This window comes from Falco punctatus (genome assembly GCF_963210335.1).
Source record: "Falco punctatus genome assembly, chromosome: 15".
Taxonomy (NCBI): domain Eukaryota; kingdom Metazoa; phylum Chordata; class Aves; order Falconiformes; family Falconidae; genus Falco; species Falco punctatus.
The window spans coordinates 21,278,798-21,305,470 of record NC_137595.1 but is presented as its reverse complement, the minus strand read 5'-3'; the positions used below and the strand labels follow the sequence as shown (position 1 = coordinate 21,305,470).

General features: G+C 47.5%; 1 protein-coding gene across 1 annotated transcript in view; it reads right to left on the bottom strand.

Moving 5' to 3' along the window:
* Window positions 1–786: 786 nt before the first annotated feature.
* Window positions 787–26,673, bottom strand: part of NEXMIF (neurite extension and migration factor) — a 94,015-nt gene continuing 68,128 nt past the window's right edge. Inside the window, exons 2-3 of the mRNA XM_080365401.1 lie at window positions 9,704–20,109; window positions 787–5,934 (exon numbers count right to left, since the gene is read on the bottom strand). Coding sequence (XP_080221527.1) covers window positions 1,634–5,934; window positions 9,704–9,848 — 4,446 coding nt within the window. The 5' untranslated portion in view covers window positions 9,849–20,109 and the 3' untranslated portion in view covers window positions 787–1,633. The remainder of the gene's footprint in view (window positions 5,935–9,703; window positions 20,110–26,673) is intronic.

The following is a 26,673-nucleotide window of genomic DNA, read 5'->3' as shown; positions in this document are numbered from 1 at the left end:
CTGTTCTGTAGTCTCTAGATGCAGACACTTGAGTTCCTGGCAAACTTACCATCAGTGGTTTTCTGAACTCCTCCACCATTTCAACTCTCTCCTATAATGAAACTCAACATTTCACTATTAAGTTTTTCTGCTCATGGTTTCAAAGAGAGGACGTTACCATTTCCCAGCATCGGTTTCAAAGTTCCTTTTTTCTTTTTTTTCCCCCCTTTTTTTCCATTTTTTTTTCCTCTTTTTTTTTTTTTTTTTCTTTTTTCTTTTTCCCTTTATGAGCTTTAAACCACAGGGTGAATCCATGAAATGAGGTAAGTAAATTTGGCACACTTTTAGTCATGTCCATAAAACTTTTGGTAAGTTGTATAAGTGAACAATATCATTTTCATCGTGAGTTACAGGTGCTTTCAAAGGGGGGTGGTTAGTACTTAACAACTGGAATGTTTCTAGTAAAACCAAAAGGCATAGCTGCAAAAACACTCACAACCCAATGTTGATAGAGAAGTAAAAATATATACAATACAGTCACTTGTTCATAGTTTGGCACAATTTTTTTGTTGTTGTGGGTAATAGTGCATAAACTACTGTACAACAGTATGACTTTTAAAACAGTCTTTCACAGAGAATACCAGATTAGGTTTGCTTTCAAATAATAAAATTCCCACAATTTCAAACTCTTCATTTCAGCACTTACATTTCAACATACCACAAGGCAGATTTCGAAAAGGAACCGACGGGAAAAAAAAAAACCCAACCAATAAAAAAAAAAAAAAAAAAAGAAGAAGAAGAAAAAAAAGAAAAAAAAAGAAAAAGAAACAAACATCAACCGTCTTTCTAGAAAAGGGAGTCTCTTCTTCAAATACAGGAAAACCCAAAAATGTTGTTTCTGCTTTAAGAAGAATGGAGTCTGATTCCCTGCAGGAAAAAATCAAACATTTGATGCCATCTTAGTTAGCTCGTCTGGAGTCACCACGACGGAGCGTACGCGCTAAAGGCGGGCGGGTACAGAAGATGCAGCTTTAGATGATGCAGGTTAGGAGATAAACAGCAGAGGGGGCCAGAAAGCACTCAAAATTGCCACGTGAAGCTCAATTAGGAACGAGTTCTCATTTGCAAAGTAAAGAGCCTTTTTAAGTTTCGAGATCTTGGCTTTTGGATGCATAACCTTTTTTTTTTTTTTTTTTTTTTTTTTTTTTTGTGGTTTATTTTTTACAAAATGTTCCAAAACAAACAAAAAAAAATGTCTTTCCTCATCAAAATCATTAAAAAGAGCATGTAATCGTGTTTTGTTTTGTTTTTTTCTCCCCCCAATAAATAAGTAATTAAAAACTGAAGAAGCCAAACAGCAGAAAAGAGTAGCCTTGTTAGTTTTTTTAACCCCAGCCAAGCCAGAAAATTGGTCATTCTTTTAGGTAGCTTGCAAGTATTAAGTATTTTCATGCACATAAAAAAAAACCAAACGAACAAAAAAAACAACCCCCAAACCAAAACCAACCAAAACTGTAAAAGGGGAACGTCTTTTTTTTTTTTTTTTTTTTTTTTTTTCATGCAACTTTTGCTTTCAGGAAGGAAAAACTGAGGAAGAGCGGGCCTAGCAGGTGGGAGGGAGGTTAAGGGGCATTCCAGCCAGTTTGGTGCAGCATTACCTCAGTTTCTCAAAAGCAGCTGTCACGGGTGGGTCCTTGTGGGGCTGTTCGCGGTCCGTTCGCTTTATTTTACAGTTCTCATCCCTCAGCGATTTCGAACTGGATTTATGACGGTAGAGTTTTTTATGGGTAGGTCCGTTATTGCCTAAAGTGCTCAGGTTACTATAGTTTTTATCAAAAAAGGGAGCGTGAATGTCCGTGGTGTACCCAGTTGAGCAGTTGGGGCGACTGGGGTCGCAGGTTGCGGCTTTGCTGTTTTTGCTTGAGCCCTTGTTGTTTGACTTGTGGTTCTTCGCCGCCGCCGGCGACCCGCCGTTCGCCTTCTTCTTCGACTCTTGGGATGTCCCTGCCAAAATTTTAAGAGTTTTCAGTTTCAGGCTGTTGGACTCTGGGGACCGGAATATGTCTGGAACGCTGTTGTGGCCAACAGGCCCCCACAAGGGCTCAATGGAGGCCATCATAAACCTCTGGACATCCGCCATTCCCGACGCAATGTTGGACAGGATGTTGGAAGGTTCCTCAAATTCCCTCTGATCGTCATCCAGGAGGCTGGTGGCATTGCCCAGGCTGGCTTCTGACCAGCCCGCGCCCCCCTCTTTCCCCAGCGCCCACTCGCCGGAGAGCCCATTGTGCTTGCCCAGCTTCACCCCAGCCGGGCTGCAATGCTGGGCGCCCTCAGGGAGGCCCTTGGTGGCCGTGGCCGTGTTGCTCAGCTGGCTGACCGCCCTGCTGCCAACGGCCAGAGCCTTCTCGCCGTTGACTCCTGCCGTGTTTTTCCCTTTCCTGGCAGATTTGGGTGCCTGCCTGGAGTTTTTCCCTGGTGGTTTTTCGGTTCCTTTGTTGGTTTTGGGTGATTTTTTCCGGGTGGCTTTCTGGGAAGAGCTTTGGTTTGTAACCACATTCTTGCTGGATGAACTTTTCCTCTTCGATTTTGACACTTTGCTATTGGTGCTAATTTGACCAGATGGCTCATTAAATGTTGACAAGCATGGACTCTTTTCGAGAAGGCTGACAGAATCTTCATCGTTGAACATATGGAACTGGAACTGGTGATTATTTAAAGCAAACCCATTATCTGCCTGATCCTCAGTCTGCAGGACCCCACAGTTCCACTTGACCTTCTCGGAGCTGTTGAGGGTGGCCTGGGGGCTCTCCTGAAAGCCCTTTAGGGTGCCCAGAGGCTTGGCGTCAGAGCCAGCTATCTGCGGGGACAGGTTGGGAGTGTCCGGAGGGGACATCTCCGAAAGCGACGACTGGCGGAACCTATCAGGTGTGAAGTTGGAAATGTCTAAAAGGTCCGTGGACTCCTTCAAAGGGGTGATTTCATCTATGCTCTGCTGGATCACTAGCTTGGGACTGCAGTGGGCCAAGAAATCATCATTAATATCATCCTCGCCGTCCTTTTCACAAGACTTTAAACTTAAAGAACTGTAATTGCTAGAACTAACTGACAATGAACCCACTGAATCAAAACTAATGAGCCTGCCATCATCTGTACTTAGTGTACCTCGTTGGAAATGAAAGCGCCCCTCTCCATTATTAAAATGACATGACTGATAAGAATCATCAGACTGCACTTGTTGGCTATCCGGCATGTAATTTTTTTGGTAGAGCAATTTGCTGCTATTCAGATTGACTTGAGCGTATCCAGAGGCGGGGAGGCCGTCTGCACCCGCGGCACCGCTGCCGAACTCGCTCGGCAGCCCGGCCGCCTCCCGCATGTCACCGGGGAAGTCCTGGCGGTCGCTGCCGGCAGCCTTGCTGGCCGGCCACATATTACCGAAGCTGCTCTGCTCCATCTCCAGGTGGCCGGGCGACTGCTGCAGCTCGGACTCGGAGGGCGGGGAGAGCACGCAGCTCTGCGCCGGCTGCAGGGCCGGGAAGGGCTTTTCCGCCGGGACGATGCTGGGGAGCGGGTGCTGCTGCTGCTCGGAGGGATGCTGGGCGAAGTACGAGATACCGGTGTTGCTCGACAAATCAGAAGCATCTAACAACGTCTGCAGATACCCTCCGGGGATCAGGGGTACATTGGTGGTGATATTAGCAGATGGCAGAGGCTTGTCTGAAGAGGAGGTGGATGGTAGGAAAGGAGAATTTTTAGCAACCTTATCCTCGTGGCACTCCGGGAGATGGGAGCTGTCTGAAGCACAAGAAACGTTTTCGTCCTTCAGACGCGCCGCAGAGTCCTGGTTTTCCAGCACCGGGGAGCCCTCCGCCGTACTGGTAGCAGCTTTGATCTTCTTGCACTTCAACCTGGCTTCACTTTTGAATTTGATTCTGCGGAGCACTTTCCTCTCCGTCCCCTTGTGCTCCCGTTCCTGCGATTTGCATTTCACAGCGGCGATGCCCGTGATGTCATGTACGTGTAATCCGTTGGCACAGCTGGGGGTGGCGATGGCTAACGCCGGCAGCCCTTTCAGGCCCGTGTCCTCTTTACTGCTGCAAGGCTGCTTGTGATCAGAGGAGCAAGAGCCCAGCTTGTTCACTGATTGCTCGATGGCTTTAATTCTTTGAATCCGGTGCCTGTTTGCTAGCTTGCATTTTCGCTTCCGTGGGTGAGGGAGGAATGAAGCATCTGAGCCGTTAAGATAGAAATTCTGCTTGTGGTAGAGAGACGATCTGAGCAAATCCAGCCGGCTCTGCTGCCTCTCCTGCCAGAAGCCCTTCAGAGGGGCCAGCTTCTTGTATTTGCTGAGCAGCTCCTCGTTTAGGGTAACAGTTGTCTCGTTGGCATCCACTTTGCTGAGCTTCACCAGCATATGCTTCTCCCCTTTAAACCTGTTAATGATGATGTACTTGATGATAACGGGGGGCTCCTTGCGAGAGACTTTTCGCCGCTTCTTGGGGCACCACTCGTCATCGTCCTCCTCCTTGGGCCCGTCTGGGAGCCACTCCTTCTTGTCCAGGATCTTCTCGTTCTCGATGGAGTCCACATCGTACAGGTAGTCGTCGCTGTATCGCACTTTCCTCTTCGCCCGCAACCCGTAGTTCTGCTGAATGAAGGAGCCGGAGTGGTCCCGGGACAGGTACCGGCTGCAGTCCTTGATGTCCCGCAGCACGTCGTAGGAGGACTCTGTGCAAGTGCTGTCGTCGCTGAACTCCCCGGAGTCCTCCGTGGAATTCACCGAGTCCAAGAAGTGGCTCCTCTTGGAGCCCACGTACTGCACCATCTCCGTGCTGTTGCAAGATTTATTTAAGGCAGCTTTCTCCTCCTCCTCGCCGTCCTCTTCCTCGCCGTCCTCCTCCTCCTCCCCCCAGATGATGCCTTCCTCAGATTTGAATTGAGAAGGGTCGGTGGCACCGCCGGGCCCCCTTTTCAGGGTGCTCCTGCTGTCCCTTTTGGTGCAGTTGCCAAACACGCTGGGGAAGAAGTTGAACTGGGCATCCTCTTGTAGGGTGGTGGTCTTCTCCCGCACGTTGTCCTGGAAAGATTCGTATCTAATTTTCAGGGAGCAGACATCGCTTCCCAAGGTGGAATCGTCATCATCGAACATGTAATTATCGACGTCTTCCTCAGAAAACAGATTTACAGAAAGCTCATTTTTGGAGCAGAGGTCAAGCAGCTCAATTTTACTTTCACTAATGAAAGACTCAAAATAGCCCCATTCCTGGTTGGGATTTGTTAGTAAAGGTTCCTCACCATTGCATTTGTCTAATAGTAATCCCTCGTAATAATTTTTCTGAGTGGGGTCCTCTGAATCACTGTCAGATTTTTCTGCATCTCTTTTGTCCGCTGCCCTCGATTTATGCATAGGGAAGCTTAAAAGCTGGTCTGAAAGCAGTTGATCCCCATATCTCATGGTTTCTCCTGTGCTCATGCAGTGAATCCCTATATCAGAGACTGAACAGGTGTCATAATCCCTATTTATATCCCCCACTTTCAAGCTTATTCCTGGCTCTGCATCAATGCCGTCCTTTGATTCAATAAAGCAGCCCAGACAGGTCCGGCTCGGCTGCATCAAGCAGTCGCCCGTCAGCGCCGACATGCCTCCGGGCTCCATCATGGTGAAGGGAGCCTTCTCGCAGTCGCCTGGCAGTGACCAGGAGCTCATGCCCTTCGTCACGCAGGACGTGAGGGAGATGGCGTGGGCGGAGGAATCATCCGAGGCGTGCTCGGGCACATCCGTGAGCCTCAGGGGCGACGGGGGGCTCAGCAAGCAGGGCTTCTTCGAAGTCAGGGGAGGCAGCGCCCGGTGGCACGCGTGGTTTTCCTTCTGAGCTGACGTCAAGGCTGAGAATGTGACCGCGGCCTCGGCGGCGGTGCAAGGCCTCTCATCGCCGTCCAGGGCGTGCGATTCTGTGAGGGTAAGGACAAGGAGGGGAGGAAAAGAGAAAGAAAGAGGGTTTACATCCCTTGCAGTTCTGCTGAGGCTCACCACCCGCTCCCCTTCTCCCTCGGCTTCAGTGGTGACTTTTCCCAAGCGCTCCTTAGGGAAGCGGTAGGTGCTCTTCCCGCAAGAACGTGATCCTTCCCTTCTGGATCTAATTAACGTGGTGATGTGCAAGGAAGGGAGAGGTAAACACTCTCCCCCCTGCAGCCAGCTGGAAGAGGTACACGAGTAGGTTTAAATAAACCAAGCCCATCCGTTCTTTCCTCCTCATATACATACCGTTACCTGGATACTGCCTTTCAAATCTGACAAGGTTATTATAAAACAAAACAAGCCTAATAAAAATGTTCCCATTAACATTGAAAAAATTAATGGAAAAATAAGATTCTTAAAGAAACAAAGCATCCCCCCTGCAGTGTCTGCAGCTTAAACATACCTGAGCTGCATTACTGCTGGAGGGTTGGAAAGTTACAGCTATTTTTAAAAACGCAGTAGTCTTTTTGTCACTGGCCACGCCAAGGGAAAGTAGAAGGCAGCACAGAGTTTAAAGCAATTATTGTTAGAATTATTGTGGGTTTTGCCATTCTTCCCTGATCTCTAAAAATGCCTTTTTAATAATGTAAGGATTTTTTTTTAACCTAAGGATTTTTTATTTTTAACTCCTTGCACTCTTTTATGGCAGAACAAAGTCAGTTTTATCTGACTTCTGGCTCAACGGATGATATGACCCTTGAAATTTAAATATGATGTCTTTTCATCCACGAACATGCTCTGCTATCTCTGTATTAAAAAAAAATAACACACCAACATGTGCATTCATACCAGGCGCAGACCTTTGCTGACACAGAGCTGAGCCCGGTGCTTTTGTCGCTGCTCACGTCTTACCTTCTTGGTGGCTCCACTGAAGGTGGAGGGCGCAAGCGCAGGAGCAGCGCAGGCTTTCCGAGGAGGGACAAGTGCTTTAAAACCCAACTGGAGCGCAGGCTATTGCAAGAAATGGGGCGTCCAAAGGGATTTGGCACCTACACGATTGCTGCAACCCTCTGCGACAAGTGCTTTGATTCAAAACTGATGGAAGAGCAAACCCCCTCCCGCACCTACGCCAGCCGAGCCCAGCCGGCGCGGGAAGGCTCACAGAGGCACACGTACCATTGGCACCATGACCCACCCACCGTGCCGCCGTGCCGCGGCTGCCGAGGAGAGCGGGGCTCCTGCCTGCCGCTGGGCAATAGGAAAAGGAGCGGGATGTGATGGAGGGCTGCCTGCCCGTGCCAGGTGTAAAACCTAGAAGAGGTCAAAATGCCCCTAATCTCATCCCAAAAGCTCCTGGCAGTTTTGTGCTACGAGGGCCTTAGGGATGGAGCCATCGGTGAAGCCTTAAGCCAGCCCAAGCAAACTGCAGTCGGGGCCATGCAGCGCTCTAAGGGCTTTAAACAACTTTCCAAGCGCTACACAAACCAAACCAGAAGCACAGTGCAATGCCTGTAAACGTCTTCCAGCATGTGTGGCTTGGGAAAGACCAGGCTGACTTGCTTGAAATCGGTGCTGCTTCCCTTCCCTCCAAAAAGGGTTAAAATAAATAAATAAATAAATAAGCTGATTTTCGAGTCCCTCCCACCAGTTTTTAGATCAGAAATGCAGAGGTGGTATCTTTTTCCTTAAGCACCAAAACAAAGTAACCGGTGCAGTTTCCACTGCAGAAGTAAAAGAAAATAAAAATCAGCTTGAAGCTGATGGGAAGCATGGAAAATCTGAGGATAAAAGAAGAATGTCTGTGAACGTTGTAAGACTTAAAAAAGAGGGAGGTAGAAAGCTGAAATTCAATCTCAAATGCTGCATTCAATACGCAGAGATGCTATTACATAAAATAAACTGTCTCTGGGTGTTTGTTTAGGTTTATACTTGCATAAGTGAAAACTCCTGTGAAAAACAAATGCCAAAACTTGATTTTCTGGGGCTTGTATCATCCTAAAATCAGGCTCACGTTCAATTGATGCTCTAAAGTAAACAATACTCCAAAAGGCTACAGTTAAAAAAGAAAATGCTGGAGAAGCAAAAACCACCTTTCCCAGTTTAACTCAAGAGCCATCCAAAAGCACATGTGCAGGCTGAGCGGAAAAATCCCGAACCATCGTGCCGTCAGGGGGCTCCGAAGGGAGGCCGGTCCCAACGGCTGCTCTGCACCCACAGCAGCCAGCACTCATTTATAGTTAGGGCGGGAGGGGGCAAAAAGCATCAGCCCCGTCCCCAGTGCCACCGACAGGGAGGTGGTGACATCAGAACTACTTGCTGGCTCACTGCTTTGGATTCAACAGCAACCCCTAGGCAATGTTGAACTAAAGTGCTTTTTAAGCCCTATTTAACTGAATTTCATGAAAAATTTCATTTTTAGCAGGTTCTAGAAATCACCCGTCTTTCCTGAGCAGGTAAGCACTGATTTGACTGCCTATTTGATTAGACAAGGGGACCACGGCTAGAAAATCTCCCTGCAGCTCCAGCAGCTGTCATCAGCTGTGGCTTTGCCATGTGTAGCCACGAAGGAGACGTGCTGACAAGGACAGATACCTCCATAATTACATCGCGGGGGCAAGCGTGAGCGTACACTTCACCTGCCACCAGCACATGTTGTGGGGTCCTCGCAGGCACCTGCGTGTCTGGAGTTGCTCCTGGTTTTTGGTAACGAACAAGAACAACATTTGTCTCCGTGCACCTTGTTTTGAGATGACAGAAGGATCTGAACATGCAAGATGTCAGGGGACCAACTCCTTGATATCTAATAGGGTCAAATTTGTATATAAATAAATCTCTCTGTCTCTCAAGATTTACAGACCAATATAAAATGCAAAAAGCCATGAAATAAAACATAAAAGCATGGCAAAGAATGAAAATGTCAAGCTCTGCCTCAGCGCTGGGCTGCCATTGCATTTACGGTGGCTAGTGACTGAAGTCCAAATGACCTGAGAAAGTGCTCTGGGGCATATTTATTTCAATCAGGCAACAGAGCACTGTTACTCCTAATTAGTTACTGCAAGTATGGCATTGATTAAATAGATACAGACAAAGTTAGGTATTTTGGGCAGGCTGCTGGAAGGGGCTGGTCCTTCCCCACCGATGGCACTGGGAGCAGGACTGACTCAGTGGCCACCGGGAGTGGAACTGTGGCCAGCAGCACCCGTGCCCGCCCAGGAGCGGTGTTACAGGCCAGGGGCTCCCACGCGCTGGCTGACGGGCCACACAGAAGAGGCAGTAACGAGCTCACACGTTCGACCTTCCCTTTCCCTGGGTGCTAATCCGGGTTTGTTTGTCTACCCAGTCTCTTGTTTTTCCCCACTTTGTAGGGACTAAGGAACCTTCAGTCAAACTGAGCTGAGGTTGGCTCGTGGGTTCGTAAGTAACCACGAAGAGAGGGAGAGATTCCCAACAGAGGGGCTACGTAGTCCTGTATGACTTTTTTCCCTAAGAAACCAAACTAAAATCCGTAATTCAAACTGCATGTGTACATAAACATTTCCAACCATGCATATGCATGGGCAAAAGCAGTACTTGTTAAGACCTAAAAAGGCGTAGATTCATAGCTGGAGTGACATCTGTGCAGAAAATACCCATTCACCCTACTGCTCCACATTGCAGGGATACCTGCAAACCACTAACATTAAATGCACAAAAGGAATTAGGAAAATAAGTTGGCTTGCAAGTCGCCGCTGCTCCCTCATGTACTGTAATTAAGTTCCTTACCATTTTCTTTCACCCCATTAATCAGGATAGTTTCTTGGTCTTCTGAGGCACAATCCTGCTCTTGTTGGTCATCCATCAATTTAACCTCTTTCTGTTCACTCCATGCCCCACTGCATCTGGCCAACCTGCACATTTCCAGAAACATAACCACAGTCAGTACAATTCCCAGAATCGGCTCATGGAACCGTGAATAAAAAATAACAACAATAAAACACCCCTGCACAACCTCACATGCTGCCCTTACCCTGCTTAGGAGGACAAATACTATTTCTTTAGGCTATTGTATTTTCACTTTTCTACTCCAAAAGCCAAGCCCGATGTATTTCAGCAAGGTTAAACCGCTATATATCACCATTTCCTTCCCCAAAGTCCTTCTTCGGGAGGCGGAGCAGTGCTCTGCACGCCTGCAGCACCCTCTGCGTCGCCCACCGCTGCTTTGCAAAGGCAGATGGACGTTATCGTCTCCAGACGGGTGAGTGGAGACATGAAGAAGAAAGGACTCACCCCAGTCCAGGTAACAGCAACTCTGCACTGGAGTTGGAAGAGAAACGCAGATACCCTGAGCGACAGCTGCTCGCCCTAGCCACCAGCTACTGCTCCAGTCTTCCACACGCTGGCAGGTATGAAAAACTCCCCCAAAAAGCAGGTTTTGAAGAAAAAAGTATCTTTAGTCTCATCTTCCATGCAAAACACTTCATCACGAGAGCTCCTCCCTTGGGAGCCTCGTTCATCCTGACACCTACCTTTGCCCACACCACCCTCACTGGGTGAAGCTCCATCCCGGCTGCAGGACCACCAGTGGAGGCTGACTGGGCTTGACAGTACTTCTCTGAAGCCACAAAGCCGTGATCAGAACCAAGCCCAGACCTTCCCCCACTGACGATCGCCCCACATTAAAATGACCACCTGCCTCAGGAGACGGAGAAGGTGCAATGGAGAGATGCAGTTGAGTCCCCAGGCATGGGTGGCACTGGGTAACCCTTGTCAATGCGCCAGGGACAGAATTTTACCTCTTTGACCATAAATTCAAATCAGAGTCTAGTTTTTTTCCTTCTAACAACTTGAACTCAATTTCTTCTCTTTCACAGAACAGGTACTAGATGGAAGCATTGTTTTAGGTGGGGGTTTTGTGCTTTTTTGTTTTAGTGGTGGGGTTTTTTGTGTTTTTTTTTTTTTTTAATCAACATTTGTCAATGTCTGATCTTCCCACTTCTTCACTGTCCTGGGTTCAGCAGCCGAACTTCATTCATATTCAGATTTGCAGTGGAGTCCTCTTAATTAACGTGAAATCTTTACAACCGTCTTAGTAAGTGAAACCTTCACTGAACTTAAAGATGTTGTGACACCGAGAGTAAGATAAGAATAACAAGCATCAGTAACTCAAATCCTTTGCATATTTAGAGGAATATTTAACTAACCCTGAGAGTTTTACTTTGATGCAAATCCGTATTTCAAAGCTCTCCAAACACACGTCGGTTTGCTGCAGTAAGACCCCTCCCTGCCAGCGCCCACACCCTCCCCAGCACCCCGGGCTCCCACAGCACTGAGAACAGCTCCAGCCAAAGCATCGTTGCAACAGAAGCATCGTCGCAACAGAAGCGTCGTTGCAACAGGAGCGACTGGAAATGCCAAAGCACAGGTCAGGCCTCCTTGGGAGTTATTTCCATGCAGCTTGAAGATTAACTCCTAAGTGTGAAAGCTGCTCTGCGCTTCCCAGTAACAGGCTACAACCCCATGCCTCTTTGATAATATCTCCTGCCTATTAAACACATCTTAATTGATATAAATATTAATAAACCATCTTTTAAAACCATCTATTAATAAAAATGTTAATGAAATATCTTGAGCCTCAGGAGAGCCAGAGGCTTCTCAGGAGACCAGAGGACCACCACTGGCCCCACGCATGGGCCAACGTGCCTTCTGGGGAGGGGACTGCTCACTGCCCGAGAAAGCTCTGGGAGAAGGAAAGGCTGAGTTAGGAGCTTCAATAGATTGTGACCTGGTAGATGTGCCTGCACGCCCTTGTGGTTTGCCAGGTGGGAGAGAAATGTGCAAAGATCCTCCATTTCAATTAGCCATGGGCAGGCAGGGTGGGAGGACGGCATGTTCGGCTACACATGTGTACGGATCTGAACCTGCTGCTCACTTCAGCACACTTGCTGTGGATGATGGGACCCTCACCTTCAACGTACAGGAAGGTTACAGTCAGCATTTCCGCATACTCTGATGGCCCTGCCATCACGCCTTGCTTGCGACTTTCTGCAGCATTCAGAGACTACACCCACAATTTATTCTATTAATTTCTCTAATTATTTTCAATTTAGTTGAGACTGCTGGCCATGGTTTGGTATGAACCTGCTGTCCCCCACAGGACAGGCCATGTTCCCTCACAAAACCACAGCCTCAGTCCTAGAAAGGACTTGGGAGTACGACCACCACTGAAATATTTCATAATATTTATATTCACAGGAGAATCACAGCAACATTTCAAGCTATCCAAGTACATAAGCCAAATCAGGACTCTACCGAACTTCTTGTCACCGTTCAGCGCTGAGCCCACAGCGCCAGGCGAGGGGTCAGAGCTGCGGGGGGTTGTGCAGAACGCTTCATCCTGCAACTCGAGTCGTTCTCAGTACAACGAGCACGGACCCGCAGCCCAAGCATCGTCTCTGCACGGCTTTGCTGACCTGGTTTTTGCCTGGGTGTGCTGGTTTGGAGCGATTTGGTGTAAAATGCCACAGGTGGCCTGTTTTCAACCAGGAACATCATCACAGCCATATTAAAGTAACGGCTTCCAATGAATAAAACATAGGACAAAAGCAGAAACAATAATTCTCCAATAATGTAAATTTGTCACTTCCAGCGCACAAAACATCTCCAGAGAGAAAATAACAACGCAGACACAAAACACTAGCAAGCTCACCAAGAAAGATCCCAAGCATTTTAAAGAAGGCATCATCCTATTCCCGACAGGATTTCCACCGGAGGAGGAAGGAGCAGGGTCTCACCCGTGGGTTGCATGCCTCTCCGCCTGCCTGCTTCTTGCTCTTGCAGCCTGTGGAGTCAGCGGTCTGACTGCAGTTCACAAACAGGTAGGTGAGGGAGGCTTCTGCTCCTTAGCTCTGGCAGATACTCACCGGCCAGCCTTTGAGGAGAGCATCTGGGCAGCGGGCTGAGGCGGCGAGCAATGGGCATGCTAGCAGCCAAGCAAATGGAGGCAGAAAAAGAGTTTATAGGTGGGGAGACCTGTAGGACTTCTAACCTCCTATTATTATTTCTTTAGGAGGCATGTGTGTAAGGGGGAGGGAAGTGCAGAAGGGACATTTCCCAGCAGATGCGACCCAAAGGCTGGAGAAGACGATGAAGATGACGCAATGCAAGAACAAACGGCTCTGCCTGCAGACCACAATGTGCCTCAACCGCAGCAAGGCAGAGAGCAGGGCTGAGCTCTAGGAACGAGCTGAAAAGAACTGAGAAGAGTTCAGACAGGGATCGTCACATATGGTCAGAGAGAGCTGAACTGCAAAAGAGATGGATGATCTGAAGTTTGCGGACACCTGCTGAACAAGAGGACCTCTTGGGAGCAGCGTGACTGTCAAAGGTCAGATCCCAAGAGGGACAGCGAGAAACACTGGCAACCGAAAAAAGAGCTGACAAAGGAGCCTGATGCAATGCAGAGCAAGAAGAAAGAGAAGGCTGGGAATAGCAAAGAGGAGGAGAACAGCTGGGTCCCTGAGAAGAAAAACTAAACTGAGAGAGGTGTGGGGTATGGAGGTGCCAGGCAGAGAATACACCAGGTAGCAGGAGAGCACAGAACTCAGAGCTGTCTGTGGACAGAAGTATAAAAGGGAGAGAGTATGGATTTCAGAGAACGTCAAGCCACTGAAGATACACGACTGGGGTCACGCTATTATGAAGAACTGACAGGAGGAAAATCAGTCACCAGCTTGACATTTATGAACTTGACTGGAGCTGGAATAGATGGAGGAAGAGGATGGTGTGTGGAAGATGATGGTCAAAGACGTGGAGTCAGATGAACTCCGGGTCTTTGGAGGAGGAGGGCAGAGCACAGCTTGGCAGGCTGTGCTTCAAGAGTGGTCACAGGTGGTTCAGTCGTAGGGAAGAATTCAGGCGGACTTCTCTTGAACGCACCACGTACTTCAGGGCACTGGTCTGCTAAGATCGCAGCTGGCATGACAGAGAAAGGCACTGGCTAAGAAAGGGGATCAAAGGGAAGAAGTCACAGAAAGCAAGCAGTGGAGCTAAACAATAATTCAACTAGTTTTAAGCACAAGATGGACAAATTAATGGACAGAAGGACAGGATGCAGTTGCCTGTGATAGCAATACATGGGAGACCAGGTCTTGTTGACCTGGAGAAATCCCTTTCAGCCCCATGACTCATGTCAGGTGAAAGCCTGCAAATGCCTCAAAAACACCTTCAGCATCACAGTTGACAAAATTCTCCATTCCTCATGGTTCCTGTCAGTTTTCCCAGTGCTTGTGCTAATGGGGTTGAACAAAAGCTGTCAGCGACTAGACTGCGTGCACAAGCCTGGAAGAACACAAACACAGCACCTGAAACGGAGCCTCCGCTGTAAACTTCCTGTTGCCTGGCGAGCAGGCATCCCTCAGCGCCGGTGGCCAAGGAATGCAAAGCACTTTCTTGTTCTGGTTTAAGAACCCGCACGATACTTGAGCACTTTTTTGGGCACTGGTGCCACCGGAGTGGAGGCACACACGGCCAGAGGAGGAAAGCCAACGCTCCAGCTGAGGCCCCACTAGCTCCCTCCGCTCCCAGCAGTGAGGCTGGCACAACTTTTCTCCATCAGTTCTTGGGATTAAACCCAGGCTGTTGCTTTTTCTAGAAATTCAACAGGGTATGCAAAGCAACAGCAAGACAATCAATGCTCCCTATAGGAAATGAAATCGAGGGGTGCCAGTTATTTACCTGGAATGGAGGAGGAAATGCCCGAATTACAAAGCTGAAACATCTGGATGTGTTCCCATATTCATCTCGTTACATAAACGATGGACCTTATGTTCACTTAAAACTGGCACATTTTCGTACAGCTTGGATTTAAGCATGTTCCTATTAAGGTTAATTTTACAAAAGCAAAAGGGGAAATGCCACCAATTTTATACAACCACGAGGGAAAAATGCACCTGCTTGGTGCCTGTCCTGTACACAGAAAACAACAGGTTGCTTTGCTTCTTTCTCAGCCAGAAAATGTCCATTCCCCTGTCATCATCATCCCCCCAAGTATTGTGTGCTGCTGCCCCGAGTGGGTGTTTACAAGGCGTCCAGCTAGGGGTCCGTCACCTTGCTGCTGTCAAGAGACACACAGGGAGAGGGCATGTAGGACCTGTAGTGGCAGGACAAGGGGTAATGGCTTTAAACTGAAAGAGGGTCAGTTTGGATTAGATACAAGGAAGAAATTCTTAACCGTGGGGGTGGTGAGACACTGGCCCAGGCTGCCCAGAGCAGCTGTGGGTGCCCCATCCCTGGCAGTGCCCAAGGCCAGGCTGGACGGGGCTCTGAGTGACCTGGTCCGGGGGAAGGTGTCCCTGCCCAGGAGACTGGATGGTCTTTAAGGTCCCTTCCAACCCAAACCATTCTATGATTCATGTTCTGATTCTATGACATGCCCTTCGGCCTCCCCAGCTGGAGAGTCCTGGTTCCTCAGATGCTGGCCCAAGCAGAAGCTGTGCCCTGCGCAGGGAAGGAGAGATTTCCTTCCCCCAGAGGACTCTCTGCAGACTCTTCCTCGGGAGGCAGCAGTGATGTGGCTCTCGGCATTTTCCAGCAGAAGCAGTGATGGTTGCAGTGATGCCCTGGAAGTGCTTTGAGGGGATAAAGCAAGGCAGCTAGCCATGACTGCCACATAATCCAGTGCTTGGCCACTTAGACATATACATATATATATACCCACAGCTGCCTGAACACCTTCTCGTTCATACTGCTTGGGCACCAGCATTACACTGTTGAAGCCTAATACACTCATTCCAAGCAGAGGAGAAAAAAATATCTACCAGGTAAAAATAAACAGCCTACTACACCGACTGAAAGCCCACCTACACATATGGGAAATTTTATTAGATGGACTAGATTATGGGTTAGCAATGGTTGTTCCATAATTAAAGTTGCAGGAGTGTTTCAGCTTAGAGCTGAAAAAATAAAAGGTCACTAGCACCCAGACAAAACGCAATGTGCCAGTTCCTATTTACACACAACTTTTACATACCGAGTGCTTTTATTTGTTGTAGATCATTTGGGTAGATGGAGAGGCAGTATCCAAAGTGGAGGAAATTCTTTTTATGGAGAAGTGGGGGAAGAAAGCAAAAGAGATGTGGCTTTTTTCCCACAGAGTTGTGAATAAGCGCAGGTGCTCTATATATGTGGTTGTATCTTTCAAAAAAAGAGCTTTAGAGAAATTAATTACATGTCAGAGCCTCTGACAGGTCTTTTAAGAATTATGATACTTTTGAATGAAAACATTATATACTTAAAAAGAAATACCATGTAAATGTCTCCGAGATATTTACATTCAGGGGAGTAATAGTAGATAAGAACTCAGCTCTATCGGTGGTACGAATGGATGCTGAACATGCTGTGCTCTTCTTAACGACGCCTCCTGCACTTGCAGGACTTCATTACCTCTCCTGCAGAAGCACAACACAGAGTACAGGGGCATCCACCAGGAACGGGCTGTAAACAGAACCACGGCCCTCCCGAGGAGCCAGAGCTGCCCCCTCGCCCCCTGGGCTGCCCCCTTGGGCGCACCGCGCCTCTCGAAAGCACAGCCACCTCATCACCCGCCTGCGCTGCGCCGGACGGGGCAGCAAGGCCTGTGCAGAGGAGAATATCCAGGAGGTTTCTGCCTTTTTTTTTTTTCCCCTTGTTTTTCCCCCCCCCTTTTTTTACTTTTAGCCCTGACAAAACCTGGGCAGGACATAGGACAGAGAGCTTCCCGCAGAGAAAGTGTGGTGGGGCAGCGATCCCACCATGCGCCGGCAGCGCTGCAGCGATGCTAGGGCCAGCCTTCACTGACCTGAAGGATGCTGTTTTCCTACCAGATTCTGAAATTCCCAAATACCTTTTATTCCAGGGATTCCATTTGATCCTTGTTTTTTTGCTATAATTTGATAACTGGTGGGTGAAGCGATAAAAATCTTCACTTGCCAGCAGATGGGGATGTATTTTACTACTAAGTCTCTAAAAGCACCTCTCTGAGTAAACCTGTTTTCCCCAGAATTGACATTTTTGTTTAGGTCAAGGGTCTCTGAATTTTGCCCAGCACCATGACAAGAAAAAACCACCGAGTTCACGAGGTTTCTGGAACTGGCAGGGTTGGAAAGGTGGAGGTTGTAAGGAAAGGTGCAGTGCGAAACCAGCCTCCCACTCTGCCCATCATAAAGTGCTTTTCAGGCCCATGGAAGGGATGCTGGACTTAAGGGTTCTGGTTTCAAAGTTATTTTCCCAGGAAAATCTCATTAGGAAATGCTTCCAGAGGGTAAGGTTTGATAGAGTCAACGTTAGCTGAGAATAGGTTCGGCAACCTAAATATAAATACAGATAAAAGCCTCCAATTAGGAATAAATCTGGGGGAAAAAAAATGAAGTTGATAAAAAAAGAGCTTGCAGAGAAAATGGAGAGAACACAAAAACCATGAAAAGAAGAAACAATTTAAGAACTAGTGTGTTCCCAGAAGGTGTAAAGTATGGATGGCTTGTTAATATTCATAGCAAGCCTCCACTTTTTCCTCAGCTGAAAGCAGATGCAACAATTATCGCAGAGCCCCAGCCCCAACTCCAGCAGACCCCAAGATATGATATGAAGAGCAGAGTATTTTAGAGCTGACTCTAAAATAAAGAACAGTTTCTGACCTTACTCTGTAGGACATAAGGTGGAAGTATTTCAAGACCTGTCACAAACAACTTTAAGGAAAAAGGAAGGAAGTGAACAAAATTATAGCCTTCCTGACAAAGCACACGTAAAATACAGAAGGAGCTTTCTCTGTAAATGTATTCTCACACATCCAGAGCAGCACTATATCATAAAGGGAAAAAGGCAGCAATTAAAATCCTTGAGAAGCTGAAACCCATGAGGGAACGTCTGAAATACAGCGTATTTCAGCACAATACTGTACCGGGTTAGGGAGAGGATAGCTGCTCAACCCAAAAGATGAGAGTACTGAAATGCAAGGAAAGAGAGCGAAGAATCATTGCACTACAGGTGTGAGAGGGAGCGAAAAAAAGTCCAAGCAGTAACGCAGAGAACAGTGAGACTGAGAAACTGGGAGGAAAACGGATGGTCTGAGTCCAAAAGCAAAGGGTGCTGGTCCTGAATGGGCACAGCTCAGTGCCACGTCCCCAGAGACAGCAGTCGAGGACCTGTTAGAAAGTTGATGACTTGGGTAAGGAAGAAACAAATATCCCTTTTCGCCAAGCGTGGGGTGAATTTACACAGTGGGGCTGGGGATGTATCACCCTGGGAATAACGAGGGCGAGGGAAGGCAGGAGCCCACCCAGGTAGGCTGCCGAGGGCTTCAGTGAGGCCACTCCGTTCTGAGGTCAAGAAGCACAAAGGGGCTTCCTGGCTACCGAGAGCAAGGGAGGGCTATGAAGAAGAAGCGCTGGGTTTTGTTTTGGTCATCCTCTCTCATTTTATAATTGGGGAAAGAAATTAAGCAATAATTTAGTGTCACCAGCCGCATAGTTTTGAGAAGCACTGGCAAGCTGAGGGGTAGCTTTTCTCCTCCTGAAAATGAAAAAGAATACAAGCTTTGGTTTAGATGCGATGGCCTAAAGTAAAAACATTTCTGTAATTATTAAAATAAATAAATAAATACATAAATAGCCTTACCCAAAGACAGACGTTTTTTACAACTGACGACCAGCAGACCTAGCATTAAGCCATTGGTACGAGCCTATTAAAAAACAAGGGCGACGATAACTGCCACAGGTACGGCTGCCACCTTGCTCCCCGTGACAGGACCTTGCTCTCCGTGACAGGCTTGCGATTTTATGAGCTAAATACAGCCTTCCTGTCTTAGCAGGCAGGCTGCTGGCGAAGGACTTGTGGTCCACCCTGACCAAAGGTCACCTCAGAAGAAAATTAACTGCAGTGGCTATCCAGGCAGGGTTAGCTCCTTCTTTTTACAGCTTATTAGGATTACTAACGCATTTAGAGAAGCAGAAGTTATCTTTGTCTGGGATGGGATGAGAGGAAGGCAAGAGAGGATTTCAGGGATTTCCTAAACTTAGCTCTTGATACATCAAGCCTGCAAAGAAAGGAGGAAAAGGTGGTATTTGTTGGAAGAGCAAGACCTGAATGTATCTGAAAGAGGAAGAACCCTGATCCCACTTCTCCGTGGCACAGGCCATATGTTAGAACCTGATATACTCTATATATCTCCATGAGGGTCATAAATCAACAGGTCTCATTCTTTTCCAGCAGATCTGACTTCAGTAGATGGGAACTCAAATATAACCAATACTCAGGAATAGCTCACATCTACCTTACACTGCCTCTCAGCACAAGATACATACAAAGATTTTCAGGAATATCTACGAAAAAATCAGTAAATTGCTATGGAAGGCTTGTAAAGCCACAAGAGAGTGAGTAGCTCATTAACAAGCTTATTAACAAATTGAAGAACACAAGCCACCACCATCAGCAATATACCAAAAAGCAAACCAAAAGCCAGACCACAGCAGCTCAGGACTGAGGCCCTTCCAGCCCCGGGGTTCAAAAACCAGCAGTGGTTCCAGAACATCACCCAGTACTGGAAATCAGAGGAAAACTGACTGTTGTGCAAAGTAGTGAAGCAAATAAACAGCTTCTCTGAAACAAATACTAGGTGAGCCCAAGAGAAGCTAAAAAAGGTTGCCAACCCTGCTCATAAGAGATACTAAGGAAAACAGATGTTTCACTTGGGAAAGAAAACAGACACTTTTGGACAACTTTAAAAGGGATCTCTTCTCTCAACTGTCTATTTGAGTTTGTGTGAGAGGTAAAAACCTCCTTCAGGCAGGAGGAGGAGAGAAAGTCCTTAAACGACCCCCCAAGGGATGGGGAAGCAGCTACTGCCACTTACCCAAAGACTGAGGAGCAAGCAGATCCACCTTGGTTTACAGCTGAATTTTAAGGGCTCCAAAATGTTTTGATGGCTCTGATTAACTAGATTATGCACGGAGGAAATACTTCCTCCTACTGGACGGGACCAAAGAGAGCTGTAGTAAGCGTATTGGTGACAGATCGTACCAACTTTGTGTCCTATAGACTCACGTCATGGATAGATGGCAATGCCAAGCGCAGGCATCGCGCTGGCAGACGGCCACGCACTGTCTGGGCTGGGTGTGTGACTCCGGATTGCTCAGCATTGATGGCAGGCAGGCAAACCCCTGAGAAAATGAAGAGGGTACTTAACGCACCATGTAATAGTTACAAAAATAACATTCAAGGTACCACAGTAAAGCCTCGCGCCAAGCCGAATGGGAAAAGAGCAACAGAAACATTTTTCTTTAGAGAGGAGTTGAGAATTTACATTTTTGCTTTGTTAAGCAGAGCTAGCATGTGGTGTTGCCTCGACGGGGTTAATATTAGCAAGCGGGGTCCCCGCTGCTGCCACTGCCCCATGCTCTGCCGGCCATCCCGCCAGCTGTTACAGGTAGAAGAAGAAAAGATGCCCAAAGACAGCCCATAACGTGGCTTTTTGCCTTTCCTGCTTAAAAGCAATTGTATTCCAAACATGTAGCTTTCACTCAATCTCCGGATATAAAGTTAAGATAAATCAGAAATGTTAAGAGCCTGCATTTCTGAGAAAATGAGGCTGGAATGATTAAAAACTCCAACCCTCATAAATCTGCAAAGGTTGAAAATTCAGTGTGATACTGGGGTATTAACCTTACAAAAACACAAGGACCTCTCCAAAGCTAATTATGTATCAGTCCAGTCTAAAATAACAAAAGCCATGAAAGAATAGTGCGGGATGGAGATTTCTTGATGGGCAGAATTGCTTCATTTAAATGAACTTATTACCAAAATTCTCTTTCTGCTGGAGTATTTACGGATAGGTCTATAAGACAGTATCTTAAAAGCTTAGCAAACTCTTCCTGTGAACCTAATCAGGAAATATGAGACACCAAGGTCAAGTGCATTAATATTACAGCAGCTTACTAAGAAAGGGACGTTTCACAGTCCCGTGCACACTGGATATTATCAAATAACTCAGCTGAAGAAGGGCGTGTAAAATTTTGGTTAAAGATACAGATTAATACAGAGCGAGACCAGCACAAGGAAATGGATTTGACAGAGGCACGCTGAAGAAAAGACTCAGCCCTAAACTTTATGGTTACCTCTTTTTTTTGACTTATTAAGGCTTCCCATCAGACATATTCTCTTCTCGTCCCTCTTAACCACCAGGTTTAAAAAACGAAGAAAGAAAAGAGGGATTTTTTTCTGTACAGATTTGTAATATATTAAAGTTTGGACTAAGGAGGGCAATTAAGCTGGCTGGTGCTGGAGGATGATATGAAAGCTCATCAGGATATTTGCAGTAACCCTAGTGGGGTAAACATTTCTCTTTTCTAATATCTTCAAATTAGAAATTTTATAGGAAAAAGGAAATTTTCGCAAAGCTCGTTTGTCTCTTATTAGCAATTAGCCAACATGGACTCAGGATAAAAAGTGTTAATTTCTAAAGTATACCTAATTTTCATAAAAGCACAGCTAGGAAGACCAAACAACTCCGTGCTTGGCTTAGGCACAGGAAGAAATTAAGCTGGAGCAAGGGGAGGAAGGGCTCGCTCCTCCCATCTTTTATGCAAAGAACCATTTGGAGGAGCCTTGCAGGGCCAGTACCCACTGGGCCAGTACCCACTGATGGTGGGGAGCGATGGCTCCAGCCGGCTGCGGTGCCCAGCTGTGTCGGGGGAAGCTCCCATGGCAAAAGCCAGTCCCCCGGCGAGCTCTGCCCCGGCTGTTCCCCCCTCACCCTCCTCCCCGGGGCACTTACCCTGGGCAGGCTGCACCATGTTGTTAGCTACGAACCAAGGGGCTGTCTGCACGCCTGCAGGCATGTCTGCATGCAGAAGGACTCACTTTCTGTCCTTGCTGCAGTTCCCCTCCCACGGCACACACAGTGCGCTCTAACGCGGGCCGTCGCTGCCTGTGAGAAACTAAGGGAAGTAGATCGCTAGAGAAGAGACAAAGGTGAGAGACCCCCCCCCCCCCCCCCCCCCCCCCAAAAAATGGTGATGTTCCTCAGGGATGTGGAAGACAAAAATCCCTCAGCCATCACGTCCATGTTTCTAGCCATATCCTTTGAATATTCATGGAACAACTTGAAGTTTTATAAGGATTTTTCCTTTCTATATACGTATAAATGACTATATTGATAGCAGATGGGCTCTTCCATATGATTTCCTTTTTAAACTTCCAACTTCATGCAATTCCTGCCTATTCCTTGTGCGGGGAAAGGAAAGCCTGTGCTTTTAGCTCCAGAGTACAAAGCTGGGGTTACTTCTGTTCGTTTGCTTTTGCTTTCAAAATGTTGAATTACACAACCGGGTAGGAGCTCTGAGATACTTCATCGTCATCGTTTTTTTTCCCAGAGACCACCTTGGTGCATTGGGTCTGCCAGGCAAGATGGATCTAAAAGTGAGTTACACTTAGAGAAACTACACAGTACCTATTGACTTAGCTGTATTTTCATAGGAAAGTGAGCAGCTCCCTATAGCTGACACAGTTAGACCATCAAATTTTACGGGTAAAATAGCTTCACAGTCTCGTCCTGTGATGTGCATCCGAAGGAGCGAATGCTTCTGACTAAAAAGGAATAAGGCTAGGGAGGAAAAGCAAATGATCACAACACTCATCACACCAAGAAAAGAAATTATTAGGCCTGATAAGGAGTCTGAACTGATGACAGTTATAAGATACCACCCGTTTTTAGCTAATGATTCAGAAAAAGGATGCATTATTTGAGGGATAATAAGTGATCATTTATTTAAAGACTTATCCTAACGTGTATGCTGGAAGAAGCAGAGCAAAGGCTGTACGAACACTTTACCACTCTCCTTTCGGACCGTTATACCCCACTATTCAAATACAGAGATTTAATAGCACTGTATTTAGTTGTAAAATGCAGCGGCTGGTTTAGTTTATAGGGCTCCTGCATTTACAAAACAGCAAGCCATTTTACAGGGCCGTTTTATACCCATTCCTCTTTCCCTCCACTTTCCTATTCACGTTTAATAAATCTGCCAACATTTGCCTTTGAGAACTGGTTCATTTATTTAAAATTCCCAAACAGCCCCATCCATGACTCTGCATGCCGTAGCAGTTCACCCGATTAGACGAAAGCATCAATTAAATGTAAAGTTACATCTCTTAATTTTCACTTGGAAAGATTTTGGGTTCCGCCAAACACCGAAGGCAATTTCTGAAGGCAAAATCCCGCATTAAGAGAGATTGCAGCTCCTAAGATATCAGTCCAAATCCCCATCCGTATCCAGGTAACAATCTGGAATGCTGATATTTAAGAGGAAAAATATCTGGACAGCTGCCCCATCTCCCTGGGAAGCAATGTTTAGTTAAAGTCTTGGATATCACTGAAAGAAGATGTGGAGATGTCACACTGCGGCTGAAGCATTTTTTCAAGTGCTGAATTATTCACCCGTGAATCTCAGATGTGAAATCCAAATGCTCCGGTACTGCCCTGGCTTTAGACAATGTCTAATTCCTTTCTGTGCCACTGCAGGGTCTCTTCATCAGCTTTCTTTCATCTATAATCACAGCCAGGTCATGGATTATTAGTCATATTCACTGCAGAATTCAAACCCTGCTACACCAATCAGCCAGCCTGGGACCCCCGAAAGGCTCCCCCCGCATTACTAACCGCATGGCTCACCGCCGTGCCGGGGACCCTGGTGGTGCTTCGCAGGGCACAGGGGGCACAAATCGCCGCAGCCATTTGCCCGAGAGGAGAGAGCCGAGGGGCTGAGCTGGGGAGAGCCCCCCAGACCCACCTGCCACCCTGCAGCTCTGCCCGCCCGGCCATGGCACGGCACGACCTGCGGTGGTGCAGCCGCACGGCACCAGGGAAGCCAGCTCTCCACCGCCACGCACGTCAGAAACTTGAGGTATTTGCCCCACACACGGCGCCTGTTCCTGGAATGTGAATTCCTGCAATTCAGGAATGGAAAGAAAAGCCGTGTGATGCTTTGGGCTCCTCTTTCACAAGCCTCAGGTACAGCGAGGCCGGCAGAGCATGCCGAGCTGCCTGATGTGCAGCCCCGCCAGCACAGCACCCTCACTGGGGACCTGCTGGGGACTGAGGAGCCTTCATCAGCTGGCACCAGCCTCAGCACCCCCTTGCAGCCACAGTGGCTGAGCATCACCTGGCCACACGTGGGCCACTGCCCTGGCCACGCTCCCCAGGTCCCGCAGCCACCTCGCCCCCCCCCACTACCCAGCATCCAGCACCCATTATTTTCCTTTTTGTTAACTTTTTTTTTAAACCGAAAGGAAGACAATATGTTTCCCCGTTCTTTCTCCATGCAAACGGAGTGGGAAGAAAAAAAAATCATAAACAAAGGCATTTATCAGCTTTTGCTGGAGGTGCTACTCTGCATATTGAGCTGCACGGCTGCAATTGTTCCATTAGGAGGACCTCGGTTATGTCTGCAACGTTAACGAGTCTTGGAGAATAGAGGAAAAAATACTACGGGCAATGCCGCAGCAAAGATAAATAGGTAAACATCCTATGCCTGACATTAGTTAATACATCACAGCTTTATTCACTTAGGGCAGCCGTGAAATCAATTCTTCAGTAAAAATAAAAAATTTGTAGCCAAATCTGTGTTCACAATATGAGTGAGGCAAGGAATGATGTAACGGGGAGGGAAACCTTGCCTTTGCTGTATGTTTTAAGTCTTGCTGATTTGTCTTGCCTAATGCAAAGCCCTGCTAAGTACTTTGTTTTCCACAAAACATGATTTTTGCCATTTTTCCTCAAAAGTAAACAATCTGTCTTTTTTAAAACTTTCTCAGAAGTCAGCAGCGATGTGTTCCCAGCCTCTGAAGGACACTTTATTGTACTTTCCAAAGTATCCTGGCTAAATTGGTAACAATGATGGAAACCACAGGAACTGCTAAAAATAAAAAAAACCACCTTCTCTTTGGTAAAAGCTAAAAACCATTTTAAACTGGTCAACATCCAGTCTTATTTCTGGATAAACTTCTGCCTTACACTGTTAAGAATGAGACTCCGACAAAGTCAAAACAAAACCGAAAGCAGCCTACTAAATGGAGACCGACGGATGAATCCACGGTTTCAAGCCGATTCCCCTGGAAAACCAAGACTAGATCATGGATAACTCCTCATCTGCAATAAAACCAAATCTGTCAGCATTTCCTGCAGATCCTGACGTGGCTGGAAACAGGGCTCGCTCTTCAAAGACAAGCAGTCATGACATGCAATCCAATAAAGCAAATTCTGCCCAGCGACCGAGCCTTACAGCCCTCCAGCAGCGCGCATGCCGTGGCCACCGACAACCTCACCTTGAATTAAAAGGGCTTGGAGGGAGGAATCCGGCTTCCATGTGAACGCTGTGAGCATGGGGATATCCGCTGTTGCTGCAGAGATGCAGGAAACCACTGCAAACCCAGGATTTTGCAAAAGCAACATGCACACTGCACCTGGAGGCTTTCCTCTTGGGTGCATGTTGCTCATGTCCCCATGCCACCCATCCCTCTGTCACCTGCCCATGCCACCCCGGCCCCCAAAGGCATGCAGAGATGGACAGAAGGACCACCTCTGGGGGTGTGCCTGGCCAAAGGGCTGCGCGAGGGGCAGCACATCTCCATTTTCAAGAGCAGGATGCAAGTGATGGATGGGCACGCAGTGCTGCTCAAACCCAGTTCTCCATTCACCTAACAGACCGATGGCTGACATTCATTACAGAGCCCGGCAAACAGTGACAAAAGGGGAAACACAAAGGAAAATGAAGCGTTCAGGCTCTGGCTTGGCAGTAGAAACATCATGAGGGAGGACCGGTGTCACTGAGGTGGCTGCACAGTGCCATCTGTACCCTGCAGCGCTCGTAGCTCCAGCAGTCGCTGCCAACACGACTGGCCTGATCTGGACAAAACCCAGCTGCTTCCACTCCTCAGAGTAAGTGTTAGTAGATCACCAGGGTGCACATTTATTATCTATAAGAGGAGCAAGTAGCTTCTCTTCCACACCTTACAGCCAGCCCTACTGCTGGGATAAACAGGTGGTGGGGAAGGATGCGACCTCCACGTCCCGTGGCAGCGCAAGGAGACACAGCCATCGTCAAGGGATGTAACACAATCCAGGCAACGCCAGGGCTTAACAATCCTGCTCTCCAATCTGCAATTAAAAGGCGCGCAAGGCAGGAGCTTGGGGATCCCGCACATCGTACTGGCACCTCAAATCCCATTCGGACTTTCCAAACCATTCAGTGCTTTTTTGGGCGGCAGCCGTGGGTTACGCAGGGGCCTGTCTATTTTGAGCTCAAATTGATTGGCAACTTTGAAGAAAGCGCTGCAAATTGCGGTGCTAATCACAGCAACTCCAGCCATGTAACTATATTAAAATAACATCAGTTCTGAGACAGAAAACTGAGAACAGCCAGGAAATGCTGAGCTGAGGTTGCCTGCTCTGGATCCTTCATCTTGCCCGCTCGTATCAGGATGCTGCACCCTCCTTGTTTTTTTCCCTCTCCGCAGTGATCTGGTTCCAGATTCCAGATGGCTGCTTGCACCGATTCAACAATAATAACACTCAGTATTTCAGCGCTGCTTTCTGCTTCCTAAGCGCTGGGGCGTGTTTTCAGAAAAGCGAGTGTTTTTGCGGTAGCTGCGCTTGAACGGTGGGTATTGACTTTCCCAGGCTGCAGACATCTGCCCGATGCCACCTGCCTGCCGGCACACATCACTTG